This window comes from Schistocerca nitens, chromosome 2 (assembly GCF_023898315.1).
Source record: "Schistocerca nitens isolate TAMUIC-IGC-003100 chromosome 2, iqSchNite1.1, whole genome shotgun sequence".
NCBI lineage: Eukaryota > Metazoa > Arthropoda > Insecta > Orthoptera > Acrididae > Schistocerca > Schistocerca nitens.
In genome coordinates, this window is record NC_064615.1 from 339,759,790 (window position 1) to 339,779,162 (window position 19,373).

Consider the following 19,373-nt stretch of genomic DNA (forward strand, 5'->3'; position numbering starts at 1 on the left):
GAATACAAAACTAAATGTGTACTCACTGGCTCAGAATATTTTTGCATTGAATTTGCAGAAGCCATAAAACGTGTAGCGAAACCTATCAATCCTTTTTAGAAATAACATCAGATTCAAACGTGGAATATTGTTCAAAACAATGTGAATTTATGATTTTTGGGGCATGATTAAAATCCATGACTTGCCATGAAGGCTCTGACTGTTCTCCCATTCCCAACAACATACTATGTCAAACAGAATTCTCACCTACAAAGACAAAATACCACAATCGTCTGTACGCTGACATTTGTTTCCAATTCTCTATCAAGCCTGAAATGAAACAGCTGGTCAAAAATAAAAATACAAATTCATACCTCCCACTGAACGGAAACAATTTTATCAGTTATTTTGTGTGTTGTATTATTGAGTGTTTTGTATGTTGTTGTTGGAGTCAGTAGTGTATAATTTATTTGTGCACAATTTTCATTAAAGAATGAATGTAAAAGTATGTTTTGCTTATTTTAGGGCTCTGTGAAGTATTAGTTTTTCAAAAGGATTCCACCACCAAAAATGTTTGAGAACCACTGCTATAGAGTAATGATATTGGTGGCTGACTTGTTTAATTTTCAACTTCTGTTTGTACATTTATTAAATAATTTGTGGTTCAAAATCTTTTTACTTCAGTTCAAAATCGTTTTACTTCAGCTACATTTTCGAAGATTGCTATTTCCTGGTCAATCCCATCTTCCACAATCTGAAGATTCATCATTCTCCAGATTACCGTGTGAAAGAATGCTTTCTATATATTACAGGGCAGAACAATGTGTTATTGATTAACATTTTCAAGACACAGACCGAGCATAAATTGGGCCACAACTTTGTGTTAAAAAGAACTTATCCGAGTATGGGTTGGGTCGCGATTTTCTTGACATGTGATCTGCACATCACTCGAAAACTGGACTCATTTCACATGAGAACAATTACGGATATCTCTCGATCTGTCCCTTTGTTGGTGCTGCCTTCTATTGTCAGTTTTTAGAATTATTTCAAAAGAAACATTAACACATGTAGTAGCTGTTGTTACGAATGGCTGAACCAATATGATCACATTGATGTAATTTCGTGCAGTGTACACATTAGGTTTTGCAATTTGCTGTAATTCAGCTACAAATGTGTAATGTTTGTCGAGTAACAAATTTTGGAAACACAAGAGGAAGAAATTGCTCAGTAATTTACCCTACTACTTTTTTTGGGAGGATAATTATACTTTGTCATCATTATTTTGAAATATATAATCTACCTAAGAACTAACAAATATGAAAAATAAATCTTGAAACTTGGTCCTTTTTTTAGTATGCATTGCTCTTGAAGATACATCAATTATATGCGTGTCAGTAAGACTAAGAAACGGCATAAATAGCTGATCAATATTGTTCTAAGTGGCCGGTCTAGAGAGAGAGAGAGAGAGAGAGAGAGAGAGAGAGAGAGAACATTCGTGATTTATAATCAATTCTGGTATTCTGTGCCATGTTCAAGGTGGTAAAGTGATAATGGGAAACAAGAATAAGCCACCTGCAGTTTGTTGTGTGGCTGCAGTTGTGTTGCAGTTCTTTAATTGCTTCTGAGAACCCAATCTGAAGTTATTTTCTACACTACACCTTTAAGAGTCACGTCAGGCCCCAGAAATTGCCAGATTTTACGTTAAACAATTATATACAGCCTCCTCGTCATTTTTTCAAACACTATAATAACGCTGTGCCGACTGGACATACAACAGTAAGCAATACATTCTGTACCCCAATGTTCAGGACAATTTTTTTTTTCCCCCACTGAAGACTATAGCCTTTATGAACGTATTACAAGCCTAGGACGACGAACAGTGATAACATTGGTCTCAATTCCTCACTGTCTCATTCTTCCTGTTGAGGAAATGCAAGAACGTAGCGAGCATTAGGTGATGAGTTTAGTAGACTGCAACATAGGAGTGTAGACAGTGCGACATGTGGAGATTTGGATTGGACTGTGGCGCATGCACGGATAGGTCAAATGGTTAAGGCACGTGCTAAGTGGGAAATACACATTAGAGTCCCAGTCCGGCACACATTTTCACATGTCACTACACATAATACAACTGATACCACAGGTGAATGGCATGCTTGAAGTATGCAGTACCTCATGTAACTGCAGTTTACCACTCAGACAAAACCACATGCGATAGCTGCATAGGGAACTGAAGGTGTGCGTAGACCCCAGGACTTAGAAGCCATCTAATTAACAAAATGGCGTCATGAAATGACAAGTGGCAATATCTGCATCCATGGGTGGAAATTTTTTATGCAAGAAGGTCCAAGAAATAGCTCTGAAGCTTCAGACTGAAGATTTCAGCAGATCAATAGGCTAGCAGTATCCTTTAAAAACTGCCGTAATATCTTCCCAAAATTTGATGAACACAGAAAGCTGAGTACTCTTCTACAGTCGAAAATGGATATTGGCTCATAAATACGAGGGTGGCTGGAAAGTAATGCCTCCACCTTCGTAACTCTTCAATAGTTGGCAGCATTGGTATATGGCAGGTACTGGCTTGTTCTGTAGCCTCTTCTCTACAGCTCCAGTTGGCAGGAAGCCTTAGCATTTTACAGTTGTGTTGTTACAGTGTAAAGTGTGGAACCCTGCGCAGACAGTCGGTCAATGCGATTTAAGCAATGTGCAGTCATTGAATTCTTAACAGCAGAAGGTGTCTCCCCAAAGGAGATTCATCAGAGAATGAAAACAATTTATGGTGATTGTGTTGATGTGAGTACTGTGCATCGATCAGCGAGTGAGTTTAAAGATGTCGTGGCGGGAACATCGGACCTGCATGACAAACAAAGAGTTGGACATCCTGTGACAGCAACCACCGAGTTTCACAAGCAAAATGTTGACAGATTGATTCAGGACGATCATCTTATCACTCTGAGAGAAATTGCAAGCACAATTGGCATTTCACAAGAACATTTGGGTCACATTATTGCTTTGCTTGGCTATCGGAAGATCTGTGCATGATGGCTACCCCGGATGCTGACCCCTGAAATGAAAGCACACAGTTTTGAAATTTGCCAGAAACTCCTCTCATAATCGCATTACGAGAATGAAGACGGACAGTACTCAGATCAATACGCAATCACCATAAACTGCTTTCATTCTGTGATGAATCTTCTTTGGGGTGACACCTTCTGCTGTCAAGAAATCAATGACTGCACGCTGCTTTTATCGCACAGACAACCATCTGCGCAGGGTTCCATACTTTTCATTGGAACAACGCAACCATTCAATGGTAAGGCTTCCCGTCAACTGGAGCTATAGAGAAAAGGCTACAGAACAAGACAGTACCTGCTGCCTACCAATGCTGCAAACTGTTGAGGCAATACTTTTCAGTCAACCCTCATAGTTTTAGTGGTCATGGAACTTCAGAATGTGTTTAGTGTTTGTAGTTGATGAAAAGTGTTTAATACTAATGTTTTATTGATAAGCAAGTGACGAACATCTGTGACTAAAGATGAATATCTATACGAGCTAAAATCCTGAAAATTCTGTTTATATGTCACTTTGTTGCGCGTAGTTAAGCTAAATACATCTTGCACACTCAACTTACTAACCACAACAAAATACTGTGAGAGTAAGGGGCACCTGCTAGTAAGTAAAAATGCTAAGGTTGTGTCAAGAAAGTGTCAATATGAGAATCTTTAGGTTCAGCATAGGATTATACAGCCAACCAGTTGCAGATAACTGTTAGACACATTGAACTATGTTTTGTAGAATGAAGGCTTTCACGACCGGGTGACATGGCTGTTGATATACTTTCCGGGATGTGAGGTTGTGGTCCAAGAACTTTTCTGCTCCTTACGTTTCGTCCACGACTGCGCTGGACTTCAGAGGCGGTGCTCCGCTGAGTCTTGCCGACTGACTGGTCGGGTGTCTGAGAGCGACTTATATATTGTGAGAAAGGGGGGTGTGGTTCAGGTGACACGTGATGAGCAGTGATAATCCATAGCAAAGATAAGGTTGACTATCGATTACCACCTTGTCAAAGATAAAAATTGTTAGCAATTTTGTAGAGCCACTGTCCATATATCGCTAAGTTTCATAGCCTCCTCTTTCCTATTAAAATTATCGTGATGTTTATAAATTTCAATAGCTTCTCTATATAGACGAGGATAGTAATTTAACATTGTAGATAAAACTTCGGTATCCGAAAACTTCACTTGTTTTGAAATCTACTAAGACCAATCAAGTCTCATGTTGTTCCTAGCTGGCACACGTGGCAAAGGCTTGGAAGTTTTATTCACTTTTGGTTTGAGCATAGCTGCTCTAAATTCTTACCATTGTTTTTAAGCAATGTAATTTTACAATTTATCAACATTTCATTCTCATGGAGACACCCTTAGTAGATGTTCAAACCTAGGTCAACATACGTAACAGTTACTTGTAACCAGTTGGTTGTATAATACTATGTTGTAACTAGTATACAGTTGCTGAGCAACAGCCATGTTTAAAACTGTATAATCTTTACGTCTCACTAGGTTGACTGGTGACCATTCCATATTACAAAAAGGACAGATTGCTACTTACCATAACGATAACACACTGAGTTGCAGCCAGGCACAATGAAAAGACTGTTATACATAAGTTTTCAGTCAAAGCCTTCTTCAGAAAAGAAAACACTTTCACACACGCAAGCACATCTCATGAACACATGACCGTTCTCTCACTGTGCCCTATCCTTTTTGTAATATTCTTGATATTCAAACTTTCCACTGTTTCACCATTTCACATAAATGATAAAAAGCAGTCATTCTACATGACAGTCAAAATAAACACACACACACACACACACACACACACACACACACACACACACACACACACACACACACACTTATAAGGAGGTCTGAGTGCCCAGGAGTTAGGAGGAAGTGAAGGGATAAGGTAATCAGCTACTGAATACTAACTGATTTGATGAAGCCAAATTCAGGCTTCAGGAGCTTTTTTTAACTTATGGAAAACTAAGATAGATTTTAATTACCTATAACAGGCTTTGTATGGAATCTCTCAGGTGTACTTCTCTGGAATTTGTACGTAGCTTCTGCTGTACTGACAAATTTCTTCTGCGGAGACTTCTTTTCGAAGTGCAAATCATTTGATTTGTCCTGAAATCAATAACATTCAGATCATAATACACAAAAATGAGGAAAGGCAACCACTCACCAGAAAATGAGACTTCCTAGATGGGAAAATCAACAGGCACATTGATAATAACAGCACTAAGCTATTTTTTCAGCAAGTAAGAGGCGAAACATGTTTCGGACAAAATTAAAAAAAAAAAATTATTATGCATCATATATTACTTTCAAGTTTTGACCTGTTTTTGTAATCATCTCACATGTAGCACAAATGAGAGGTACCCTTTAAGCAGTAGTGAAAATACCAAAATTTGGAATGACGCCTACATGATCAATCAGCATGCCATATAATGAAATGTGAATAATAAATGTCCAAATTGAACTTCATCCTCTGAACAGATGAGTATGAAATGACTAATTTGAAGCAAACTTTGCCATAATGTGCTAGAGGCAGGATGTGAGGGAGATGTGGATGGGGTGGTATAGTTGAGAGGAAGATGTATGTAGGTTGAGGAGCAGGGGTGTTCAGAGGGAGACAAATTAATGTGCAGAGGAAGTGGCAGGACACCTGAGGGAGATGGGATGCAGCGTATCTGCAAGACAAGATGATGCAATTAGCATCACCACCTGCTGTAGGCTGCATGTTCTTAGACGTCCCGGCTTAAAGGTATGTTGTGGTCATAGAAGAACTGCAAGAAATACACAATTAGCGATGTCACAAAAGTGAAGCAAATGAAGTTTTCAAACTTTCATTCTGACATTGAATCCCTGATACGTGATCTGTCAAAATGTATTCACACTGTACAGTCTGACGAGACATGACACTGTAACCAATCTATAAATTTTAATACAAAAATTGTTATACATGTCTGATGGGAGTTATCTGTTTATGCCTAAAGCCGTAATATAGAGGTATTTAAAGAAGAAATTTTGTTTGTCAATTCATAGGTCTGACAGCTCTCTTTCAGCCTCTAGCCCTGAATACTCTGCAAAAGGAAAAGAAGTTCGCGAAGAAGAACAAAAGCACAGTTAATTTGGAACTGATTAGCACGTCCAAATCTTACTCATGTCATAGGTGTCCTCAGAAACTATATAATATACCATTTATTCATCAACTAAATCAGCAGATACACTCTGGGTGCCAAGGCTCTTGAAGTAGTCAATGGACTGAATCTCTTTTGATAATCAAATACTGAATGACACCAAAATATCTATGGATAGCATATTTAGCTTCCGAAATAACATTTCCCAAACTATCACAATGACTCATACTAAATATAGCGAGTTTTAGAGAGATCTTTACTGTGGCGTATGTGAGCTCACTGCTTGCTTAATGTTCATCCTCTTTTCAATTCCAAAGATGAGACATTTACATGTTTTTCATGTGTGTTCAATCTGTGGCATTTATGAGTAGGCATGAGGAAACAGGGATGTTTTGTAATGTCATGGGTCTTGTTTCATGACTGGCTGACAAACAAACTAGCAGCTTCAATGTTGATTGTAGTATTTGTTCATTTCCGTATTCACACTTGTGTATTATGAGTATGTAGTTTATGTAATATACTACATTAAGTATCATTCAGATATGCATCATTTTTTGTATATTTTGCTAAATCGTTAGAAAATAACGACTGGCTAACACAATACATAGCTTGCTGAAATTACATACGGTGTACGTCCTTGCTTGGCTTTGTACTGTTGTTGTTCTTCACTGACATTTAGATCAGTATTGGGTGTACAAAATCCTTGACTTTCGATCTAAGCTCATGTTTCCTACATTTACCTACCACATCCCACAATGAATCTATCTTTTGTTGTTTTCAGACTTACCATATTCTACAGTTATTCCAAAGAAAATAAAGCTCTGAAGAATTCTGACAATATGTTCACAAAAAGGTACTTATTAATACATTTTATATTACAAATGCCATCACCCAGAAAGGAAATTCTAAGCAGCTAAAGGTAACAGAACATGTTTCATGCACTTGTGTCCTCTAATCATTCGTGAAACCCTCAATAGGTTGTGACACTTATGAACTTAGCATGCCTTCCCTACAGTGGATAAAATTGCAAATGCAAAAAACAAAACTGTCTTCACCACTATAAAAATATTTGATATTAAATGTAAATTATGCCTCAAAGCAGATATATGTACCAGGACAGGAAATAGAAAATGAAGCTTCAGGAACTCAGGAACTAGAAAATGAAGATTCAGCTGCTCTTTCAATTCCATTTCACAAAAACAGCAAAACACAAAAATCATATGGCAGTTGGTAAGACACCCTTAGACTGAATGTACAGAGCCTTCCGAAGCCCACAACAGCTGCTGTACACAGGAGCCACACTCCCAAACCTATGTTACATGGAGTTAACCAGCATTTCGAAGAGCTGCCTTACGATCAGCTATTACCTGTGCCAAAAATATTACTCAATGTAAATTTTTCCAGAAACATCAACTGCTACATAAAATCCATGTGGAAAATATTCGGACAACATCCTGATAAATTATTGAGTCCATTACTGAGAAATATCTTTTAATGTATCTTCTGGGGCAGTCCTGCCTCAGACTCTAACTACAAAATGTGCCTGATCTACACCAATCCGATATACAACTGCCTACCAATAAAAATTTTCAAAAAATTTAATTAATGCTGCAGCCTCGCTGGGAGCCTGCAGTTCATTCACAGCAACAAATGTTGGCACTGACAACAAAGAGGTGGTATGAATGCACCATTGAACGTAGACCACCCACACTGCAGGTATTCAAAAATTATCCAGAGCCCTTTTCAAATGGTTGCAAAATTTGTAACAAAACTTCCAGTTTATTTTAAATGTTACTGAACCAGAATGCTGTAGGTTACGAAGATCTGACTTTTAAATCATTAACGTAACTTCCGTTGAAAAGCAGTTCATAGGCCTACTATCTCTGAGGTAACATTTCATCAGATTTTATCCACATCTACTTCTAGTGCTACATTTGCCACTCTTAGATTTTTGTGTTGATATTCTACTGAAAAAATTAAAATGATAAATTAGGTGAAACAAAGGAACTGATTTCCAAAGATAATTAACGTAACATTACCCCAGACACTGAAAGTATACCAAGAAGGCCAGCACAAATGGTCACATGTTTCATCATGAGAGGATCACGGAACTCTGGAAAAACCCAAGCTGGAAGATGTTTGAAGTTAGATTCAAACGATCTGTCGAAAGAGTACTTACGTTTTAAGTACCAATAGTGAGTGAGGAATGTAGGAATATGTACAGCTCCCAACATATCGATCTCACCGTGATCACAAAGACAAGGTTAATTACAGCTTGCACAACAGTATTTAACAAGTCAATTTTCCTGCACTCCATACTTTAATATACGATACAACAATAAGTATCTACAGCTGTACACTTCACAGTAATCTGAAGAGTAAAGATAGATGGAATTGTAAAAGTAGATGCAAGAAACCACGCAACAAGTAGCAGACAAATAAACCACTGCTAGGGTGACCTTGAAGCAGCCAATCACGGCTCACATTTCAGAGCATACGGTAATGATCATAGTGTGAAAAACAAGCCAGCCTGATATGATCGCCTGGCAAGGATCACGAGCAGTGATAGCGCAGGTTAAATGCACCATTAAGAGTCAATGGTCTTGTTTCACCATTGTTGGGCCAAGTCGCCAATCATCGAGGTGGCAGCACGAACGCACTAAACTTACAACTGTAGTATTATTACAATGGCAACATCTTTCCAGCCCACTCTTAATATCCACTAAACAACTTTAGAATCAGCCATAGTCTTAAGAGGTAAGCACTCCAATCTAGTTGAAAATGAAAATATCGCAAGGCATTCCTGTTCCTGCTTCTCATATCTTCCCCAATGTTGCACAAGTATAGCATTAAAAATTGAACAGTGTACAGACTTTTTAAAAACTCACTAGTTGTACAGAACGTGATCGCCTCCGTTGGTCAGGGTGTTTTCTGCTTGGCGAACACAAAGAATTGTGCCTTTGTCTTCCTGAAGATTCAGGTTTTAGTGACTGAAACCTGAAATTGAAATGAAAGTTAATGCAAACTTGGTAATACCTACTAACTTACATGTATTATCAAACTCTTATTTTAAATGGAACTGTAACAGCCAATAATGTGTTATATATAAATTGAAGGTGAAGGTGGGGGTGGGGGAGGAGGAGGAGACTATTGATATCAGCTGCATTGGGACTTTACACCGAATCAGAGGTGACGAGCGAAAATGTGTGCCAGACCAGGATTCAAAACCAGTATCTCCTGCTTACTGGACAGTTGTGTTAACCACTGTGCCACACGGACAAAGCATTTATCACAACTCTGTGGACTACCTCAGCAAGCCACTTAGCTAATCCACACTGTGTCGCCTATCTGCAGTCCCTACCCCAATGTCCTCCATGCTCACTACTTCGAGATTCCTGCAGGAGGTCCGAATCAATTATATGAATGCGCGGTGTCTGTTCTTTCAGACATGTCCAAAAGAACAACACCACACAGCCAGTGATACAGTTCATTAGTGTTATATAATAATGTCCCTTGAGCGATCCAAAGAGCCTCTAATCCTGTACTATCAAGGATGTACATCGAAACAAGTTTTTTTAATAAACTTTACAATTAATTCCTCCAAAGCTGTGACATGAGTACATTTTCCCAATGTTACTATATTTTGATGTTGTTCTAATTTCTGCTTTACAAACACAATGAGGTTTGAGATACAATTTGTTATTTATGGCATTGTGAACACAATCTCGAGCACAATTATTTCACTAACCATAACTACAAATTAGACGTTAAAAGTATTTATAGACAAGTCAAACTGTAAATTTAGAAACACTCTAAGAAACCCAAAGTTCCACAGTAAGAACCTAAATGACAAAAAACCCTGTCCACAACAAATGCAAGAAAGAGTTGACTATCATATTGCCAATTTCCAAATGCATTTTAACACGAGCCATACAAATACTTTATCAAACTGAAATCTCTGCCATGTCCTAGTTATGAGGAATTCTGCTACCTCTTTTCCTTTTTATGGGAATGTTGAAATTATTTCCTGCATTCTGTTGTAAATAACAGCTTTTGACATGCAAGTTCACGAAATATGGGCTTTGTAAACTCATTGCCAAAGGCCCCAATTATGGACAGACATCCAGGCCAACAAACTTCAATATCAAATGCTTTCGAACTGTAGGTTTCTCAATTATTAACTAAGCTGTTACCTGGATGACTTTTACACCAATTGTGAACTTGGGAATGTATTATGTTCTAGGTGTGGGGGAAGGTAAGGCTGCAGAGAAGAGAAATAGTTAGAGGCAAAGTTAAATGGTAACTAAATGGAAAGACAAGAAGGGTGTTACTACTCACAGTATATTTCATGAAAAACAAAATTACAAAACCAACGTAATCTTAGACCATAAGTGCATGGAGAGCTGAGAAGAATGATGATCAGCTTGTTAACAATGAAATGGCAACAACAAACAACACTAGATTTTTACCAAATTCTTGACAACATATTCATGAGAATGAATCTTCTACTCTGCATAGGAGAGCGCACTTTTTTTTTTTTTCTCCTCCTCACCTGACATTAGAACTGCGTGCTGAACTAGGATTCAAACCCAGATGCTGTCTTTTGGGGACACTGCTCTTACCAACAGATATCCAGGCACTGGTCATAACCCTCGCTCATAAATACTGAGACAGCTCATCATGTGCCTGGATAACTGTCAGTAAGACGCAAAATCCCCTTGCAGAACCAACCTCCTTAAAAGTCTCTCAGTCTAGCCCCAATTCTATAGGAAGTGGTATAGGTGATATACAGTATACTGGCCCAGCTTTCCCACCAGACTGCACTGGTTAAGATGACCCTTTTATGAATTATCAACTTTCTCCTACCTGTTCTCTGTGAAGCTCTCTTAGATGTAGTACCTCGGAACAGCTGTTGTAGCACACTGGATACTTCACATGATGCAACCAAGTAATCTGTGACTAAGCTCTGGTGCGGGTACAATGTGTTATAAGCAAACACTGTAAAATACTATGGTTTCAAATTAGTGCACACATTGTGGCAGAATGAAAGATTCATTCTTCAAACAGCAGGCTGTAGTTACAACACTTCCCCACATCACTGCTTCTTCTAAAAGAGAGCGTGTCCAGCAAGTGATGCAGTAAATTTTTGTGAAGCTTGGGAAATGGGAGGGAGGGCCTAGCATAATTTTATGTAAGATTCTGTGTTCAAGTCCCAGTCTTGCTCTATCAGTCATGTGGTTTCAACATGTGCTTCAATGTACACATATTATGCCTGATCACCGTCAGTAACAACTAATACATGGCTGTAACCATTGTATAAACACTGCCTCACTGGAGAAGCTGCCTGGAATGAAAAGTGAAATTTTAAGTGTGTTCATCAAGTCGCATTATAGCACTTATTGTAGTGAAGAGTGCCCCAAAATCCCTCAGGTCATTAATGAGGTCAAAAACGCTCTAGGATGTCAATGAGGCCAAAAAGCTCTACCTTACAGCGACGAATAGAAACTACCTTTGCGGACAAAAGATAACACCAGATGAGCCGCTTTGGTGTTTTATGTTAGCACCACAGGGAGCGTGTCAGGAAGATTACGATGTCACCTCAAAGCAGCCAAATTAGGGCCGTCTTATGAGTAAGGGGGCCACCATCAGGTGGGCTCCACACCGGCAGGAGGAGGGATCCTCACATCGGAGGATGCGGCCATTGATCAGCCAAGTGTGGCCAGTGCAGAGTCAGAGGACGGTGGATTCCCTTTGATAAGCACACAGGAAAGACTGACATCATTGTGGTCTCCTTCAATGTCCTCTGTTTGGGAAGATCAGGGTAGACCAATCCGAGTTCCAGACTTCCAGCAATCTACGGGACATAAAAGACTGAAGGTCTGACTCTGGTTGGTTGGTTGTTTGAGGTTTAAGGGACCAAACAGCAAGGTCATCAGTCCCTTGTTTCAAATATACCCCATTCTGCTAACGGGACATCTCAGAAAAGTCGGAACAATAAAACGGAAAAAGGGAAAAACGTAAAAGGGCAGTCACGTTGTCATTGGTAAAAAACAAATGAGGGAAGTCGGCAAGAGAACGAACCCAACACTATGCTGAAGCAGCATAGGCAAGACCACCTGTGACTTTAAAGGTACAACTGCTATAATGCAGAAAGTACGTATGCGAATAGAAAGACTAACCAAGCCTTAAAAAAAGGGTAAAAACAGAGTAAAAGGGGAAGAAAAGAGGATTCCGGTCAGGGAGGTGAATCGGGAATCTCTGAACACTGCCTACAGTGGGAGACACCCAAACACTCACCGCCCTGCCCCAACACCAGAGAGAGATTAAAAACCTTAAAACTGAGAATAAAAACCACTCTCCCAAAGGAAACCGAGAACCAGAGAGACCATCTGGGAATCGTCAGCCAACATCAAAGGTAAAGTGTGGGGGAGTCTGTACTTAGCACGCAGAGCCAAAAGAAGGGGGCATTCAACCAAAATGTGGGCCACTGACTGGAAGGCTCCACAACCACATAGCGGGGGTGGCTCATCACGCAAAAAAAAACCATGGGTCAGCCTGGTATGGCCAATGCGGAGACGACACAGTGTGGTCAAGTCCTTTCGGGAGAGGCGAAAGGAAGAACGCCATGGGCCTGGTGTCACCTTAATTGCACAAAGTTTATTAGACAGTGGAGTAGCCTCCCAACAATGGGCCCATGACTGTGCGAAGTGGGATTTGATGTGAAGCCGTAAATCCGCTGCAGGAGGGGTCACAGAAAACTGGGGGTAAGTAACTGCTCCCCCAGCCAAACGATCAGCGAGCTCATTACCCGGGATACCCACATGGCCAGGGACCCATAGGAAGTCAATGGAACAAGCAGCACGGTGAATATCAGCGAGATGGTCATGGATGGCAGAGACCAAGGGATGGCGCGAAAAACACCGGTCAATAGCAAGAAGGCCACTCATCGAGTCCGTACATAACAAAACGCGGTTGTGTGGGGATTGTTTAATAAAGGTAAGGGCCCAGGAAATTGCCATCAATTCCGCAGTAAACGCCCCACATGTAGGTGGCAGCAGATGATTTTCCGTTCCAACAGAGGACGTGAAGGCATACCCAACATGATCAGCAGATTTAGAGCCATCAGTGTAAAAAACAACAGCATCCCGAAACTCCCATAAAATTTGGTGGAAAAAGGAACGGAACACCACCGGGGGGATGGAATCTTTCGGACCGCGGCGGAGATCCATCCGAATTCGAGGCCGAGGAACTAACCAAAAAGGGGTGGAGGGGAGGGAGCGAGGAAGACAGGACAAAGAAGGAAGCTGAAAATCACAGCAAAGAGACGCTAGGCGCAGCCCAACCGGTAAACCCGCCTGAGGGCGGGAGTCGGGTGGGCGACGTCCATGGTCTGGGAACAGGATAGAATAGGAAGGATGAGTGGGAGAAGAACGGATAGTGAGGGCATAAGACACCAGAAGCTGGGACCGCCGAACAGAAAGGGGGGGGGGGGGGGGGGGGGGGATCCCAGCTTCAACCAGGAGACTATCAACAGGGCTAGTAGGGAAGGCACCGGTGGCCAAACGGATACCACGATGGTGGACTGGATCCAGCACGTGCAGTGTGGAAGGAGCAGCTGAACCATAAACTTGACAACCACAGTCCAAACGAGACAGAACTAGAGCACGATAAAGACGGAGGAGGAGGGAACGGTCCGCACCCCAAGAGGAGTGGGCAAGGAAGCGAAGGACATTGAGTTTACGGAAACATCCTACCTTCAGGAGTCTGACATGGGGCAGCCAAGTGAGCTTGTTGTCGAAAAGAACACCCAGGAAACGAAACTGTGGGACCACAGGCAATCGTTGTGCAGCGAGATAGAGCTCTGGATCAGGGTGGATCGTAGTACGGCGACAGAAGTGGACCACCCGCGAGTTTAAAGGAGAGAATTGAAACCAGTGTGAGAGGGTCCATGCAGAGGCACGCCGTATAGCCACCTGGAGCTGCCGTTCTGCAGATGCCATCGAGGAGGAACTAACCCAAATGCAGAAATCAACCACATACAGGGCAGGGGCGACCAAGGGACCGACAGAGGCCACAAGTCCATCAATAGCAATGAGGAAAAGAAGGACACTCAAGACAGAACCCTGTGGGATGCCCGTCTCCTGGGTCCATGGAGAACTAAAAGCAGTACCAACTCGAACTCTGAATGACCGATGGATCAGGAACTGGCGGATAAAAATCGGGAGTGGGCCCCGAAGACCCCACTGATGAAGGGTTAGTAAGATGTGATGGCGCCAGGCCGTGTCATAGGCCTTGCGAAGGTCAAAAAACACTGCAACCAAATGGCGGCGCTGGGAAAAAGCCTGCCGAACTGCGGATTCCAAGCGAAGTAAATGATCGATTGGAGATCGTCCCTCCCGAAAGCCACACTGGTAAGGGGACAATAGATCCCGAGATTCGAGGACCCAAGTGAGCAGACGGGCTACCATCCGTTCAAGTAACTTACAAACAACATTGGTCAAACTAATTGGCCGATAGCTGTCAACAGATAGGGGGTTCTTACCAGGCTTAAAGACAGGAACCACAATGCTATCCCTCCACTGAGAAGGGAAGTCACCCTGGAGCCAGATACGGTTAAACACCCGAAGATGATGTTGCCGTTGTGGAGCACTGAGATGTTGAAGCAGTTGGTTATGAATGGAATCTGGGCCAGGGGCCGTATCATGAGAAGAAGATAGAGCAGAAAGAAATTCCCATTCAGTAAAAGGTTCGTTGTAAGATTCTGACTCACAAGTGGTGAAACATAAGGTGAGAGCTTCAGCCTGCTGTTTTTGATGAAGGAAAGCAGCTGGATAGGAGGCTGACGCTGATGCCACTGCAAAATGGGTCGCAAGATGTTCTGCGAGAACTAATGGGTCTGTACAAATGCCATCTGGGAGGTGAAGGCCTGGGAGGGTGGACTGCCGATGGCAACCTTGGAGAGAGCGAAGTGTAGCCCATACCCGTGACAGTGGAACCAAGGGAAGAAACGAATCGGTCCCAACATATCCGCTTGCTCTGTTTGATTAAATAACGGGCTTTAGCGCGAAGGTGTTTAAAGATAGTAAGGCTGGCTACGGATGGGTGCCTCTTAAAGTGTTGCAAAGCTCGATGGCGATCACGGATGGCAATGGCAATGGCCGTACTCCACCACGGGACTTGCCAGCGACGAAATGGTCCAGATGAGCGCGGGACAGCAAGGTTAGCAGCACGAACAATCGCATCAGACACGTCACGTAGGACGTCATCAATACAACCTGACAAAGAGGGAGAAAACTCGACCTGTGCAGTGTATAGAGGCCAATCGGCGCGGTGGAAAGACCAACGAGGTAACCTGTCCATCGGGGAGCGAGAAGGGAGCGTGATAATCAACGGGAAATGGTCACTATCACAAAGGTCGTCGTGTGGCGACCAGTGTAATGAAGGGAGGAGAGAGGGAGAAGAAAGAGAAAGATCAATGGCAGAAAAGGTACCATGACTGGCACTGAAATGAGTAGGGGAGCCATCATTAAGAAGGCACAGGTCGTGGTCTGCAATAAATTGGTCTATAAGAAGACCTCGTCTAGATGGAAAGGCACCGCCCCACAAAGGATGATGAGCATTAAAATCCCCAAGGAGGAGGAAGGGAGGAGGAAGTTGCTGAAGAAGGGTGGTTAAGGCAGCAGGTGTAAGAGTCCTGTCAGGAGGGAGATAAAGATTGCAAACTGTGACTTCAGAGTCTAAGTGGACCCTAACAGCAACCGCTTCCAATGTAGTTTGGAGAGGAATCCACGTGCTAGCAATGTCTGTACGGACCAATGTACAAACGCCACCAGAAGCCCGCAAGGGTCCGACCCGATTTCGACAGAAAACACGGAACCCACGGAGGGTCGGTGAGTGAGCATCAGTAAAATGAGATTCCTGGAGAACCACACAAGCTGCAGAGTAGGACGAAAGAAGGGATTTCAATTCCGGAAGGTGACGATAGTATCCATTACAATTCCATTGGAGAACCACAGAACGATGGTTTAAATGAGGGCTGAACACGCTAAATCCAGTCATACCGCCGGGTCCCCACCCGTCACCGACAAGGAGGGGGCGACATCCATGAATGACAGGTCAGAATCCGGTTGTGAAGTCGGGGAAGGGACCTCCGGTGACACCAGAGGCTCTTTGTCCCGGGACTTATGTTTCTTCTTCTTTTCAGGCTGAAATCGAGCAGGGCTGTGTGGCATAAAGGAGCCAGCTGCAGCAAGATCAGGAACAGAAAGAGACCGGGCGACCTGGGGGCCGACAGACCGCGGCTCTCGCGGGCGCCGCGCGGCAGCAGACCTTTGACCTGGAAGGTGCCGGGAAGGGGCATCCCGGGAGAGGCGCCCTTGACTGGCAGACGCCGAAGGAGTGTGACACTTCTGCGGCTGGGGAGGGGGAGCAGCGCCCATAGGAGAAGGTGTGGGAGCCGCAGTGGAGGGGGGGAGGAGAGGGGTCCGGGATGGGGGTAAGGAAGGGGGAGGAAGGGGTGAAGATGTAACCAAGGCGTAACTAGATGTCATGGACACAGGGTGCAGTCGTGCATATTTCTTACGGGCCTCTGTGTAGGTTAAACGATCGAGGGACTTATACTCCTGTATCTTTTTTTCTTTCTTATATACTGGGCAATCTGGTGAACGTGGAGAATGACTACCATGACAATTTACACATACAGGAGGGGGAACACAGGGACTCCCCTCATGGAGTGGACGTCCACAGTCAACACAGAGAGGGGCCTGGGAACAGCGAGAAGACATGTGGCCAAAACGCAAGCACTTAAAACACCTCATAGGAGGTGGGATGTACGGCTTCACATCACAGCGATAGACAATCTTAACTTTCTCAGGAAGGGTATCCCCTTCAAAGGCCAGGATAAAGGCACCAGTATCAATACGATTATCTTTAGGACCCTTCTGAACACGCCGAACAAAGTGAACACCCCGTCGTCCGAGATTGTCCCGAAGTTCCTCATCAGTTTGAAGGATGAGGTCCCTGTGAAAAATCACACCTTGTACCATATTTAGAGACTGGTGAGGGGTAATGGACACAGGAATTGTGCCAAGATGGGTACAGGCACGAAGGGCCGCAGATTGGGCAGCTGAAGCAGTTTTTATCAGCAACGAACCCGACCACATCTTGCTCAGGGAGTCCACTTCGCCAAACTTGTCTTCAATGTGTTCCACAAAGAATAAAGGTTTGACACTGGTGAAAGTATCTCCATCAGTCCTGGTGCAAACTAGATAACGGGGGAAAGGTTTTGCCCCTAGACGACGGGCCTGACCCTCTTCCCAGGGGGTAGCCATGGAAGGGAAGGCCGAAGGGGCAAGAGAAGCAGCACTTGAGGAATCAGTTCCACGCAGAGAGACGGCCGCAGAAGAACGGCCAGAGTTTTGGACCCGTATGCGTTTCATCTGCATAGCGTCCACCCTGATACCATCCACTCCGATCAGGGGCTCTCCTCACGGGCGCCACCCAGCCACAGCAAGGGCCGTCTGGCACAGCGGCCATTGCCGGGAGTTCCGATGCTCCAGGATGACGAGCAACCACTCCAAGGCATGCATGAGGTGGTCACAGCTCAGGTATCAGAAGTGTGATCCCTGTGTGTTCAGGGGGCTCAACCAAAAGGGTACATAGCGACCCCACCACACGGGCTGGCTACCGTGCTGGCTATGCACCCTAGCATCAGACAACGACGTGAAAGAAAAGGTGGAATGTACTAGGAGGGCGCACGTCGGAGACACTAGGTAAGGTGCTCTTCCCCAAATGGCTCACACTACGAAGGAGAAATTTTGTAATGGAGATCAAACCCCAGAGGGGGACCAAGGAATGCCAAAAGGAGGAGATGATTACGCAACAAAGCCGGAGTGTAAAACCAACAGAACCAGGAGGATAGCGGGGGCCAACATAAGCAAGGACACCAATAGAGGGAGAGGAGAGGGCGAGGGGAAAGGAGCATGGAGGGGAAAGGAGGGGAAGGGAAAGGAAATGCAGCCCGGGAGAGAAAGAAGGCTGCAATGGCTCGGGGCCCCGTGCTCGCCACGCACGTATCCACAAAAGAGTTGTGGACCCCCTGGGGGGGTCTGACTCTGGGACCCCCATTTCCAGAATCTGAATCCTAGTGACCAGCTTGGCAAACATGTTCATGTCCTGAAATCCCAACATGACTGGGGATCCAAATGAAAACGACTGGCCGTCCAGCTTGATGGAGGTCAGAGACAAGATCATGGATATCTGTAACTGTAACTGGTGAGTGAGGAGAGTCGCACTGGTCCATAACCTGAAGGCTGCTAAGGCAACCACTACAGATTAGGATACTCTTGTCAGTGCAAGAACAAACATGGCTAAGGGCCAGTCTAATGGTCATCAATGCAGCAGCGAAAATACTGCAGATATCTGTCAGAGAGTGGAATTCATTGCACCGTGCATGAGAGTATGCAAAGCCTGTTTGTCCATCGATTGTTGAGCCATCAGTGAATACTGCTACTGAACCCGGATACGTCTCAAGGACAGCCAAGAACAGGTGGCAAATAATCCCGGGGTCAATGGAATATTTTGGTCCAAAGGAGCCCTTGAGACAAATCCGAAGTCGGGGCACAAGCCCTGGGGCCAGATGAGATGTCTCCCTGACCAGAGGCAACAGTAGAGGAAATTGCAGCTCCGAGCGCACACACTGGAAGCATGCAACAATTGTAAACCCAGTTCTGTGTCACTGCTGTGGAAGAGGGAGCTCCCTTCCAGGGAAAATGACGTGGTAGTTGGGAGGTTCAGGGAAGCTACAAATGTGAATGGCATAATTCAGCAGCTATTGTTAGCACATAGGGACTCCAGCCTCAAGTAGCAGGCCGTTCACAGGGCTGTTTGGAAGGCTCCTGTCAAGTCGGGCCTCACAATGATGAATGGGGCCCAGTATCAGCAATGCTGAGGATGATGCTGAGCTATATGCAAGACTCCCATATTCAAGATGGGACAATCAGGGCTTTGTGGAGCCACAAAAGCTTAGACCGATCTGCACCCCAGCTAGTGTTACTGAGGCAGCGAAGTCGTATTGAGGTGTCATCAGCACTTTCGCTTAAGTTGGTGAAGACGGGGATGGCATATCAGTGTGGAATCGAAGACCAGACCCAACAAGAGGTACAAGAAGTAATTGATTGCATAGGTAAAGCTC

The 19,373-nt window shown here is 43.7% G+C and overlaps 1 protein-coding gene across 1 annotated transcript in view; it reads right to left on the reverse strand.

The window, feature by feature from the left end:
• The window catches only part of LOC126236134 (targeting protein for Xklp2 homolog), a 132,342-nt gene that overhangs the window by 99,285 nt on the left and 13,684 nt on the right, over positions 1-19,373 (reverse strand). The window contains exons 3-4 of the mRNA XM_049945214.1: positions 9,070-9,178; positions 5,042-5,165 (exon numbers count right to left, since the gene is read on the reverse strand). Coding sequence (XP_049801171.1) covers positions 5,042-5,165; positions 9,070-9,178 — 233 coding nt within the window. The remainder of the gene's footprint in view (positions 1-5,041; positions 5,166-9,069; positions 9,179-19,373) is intronic.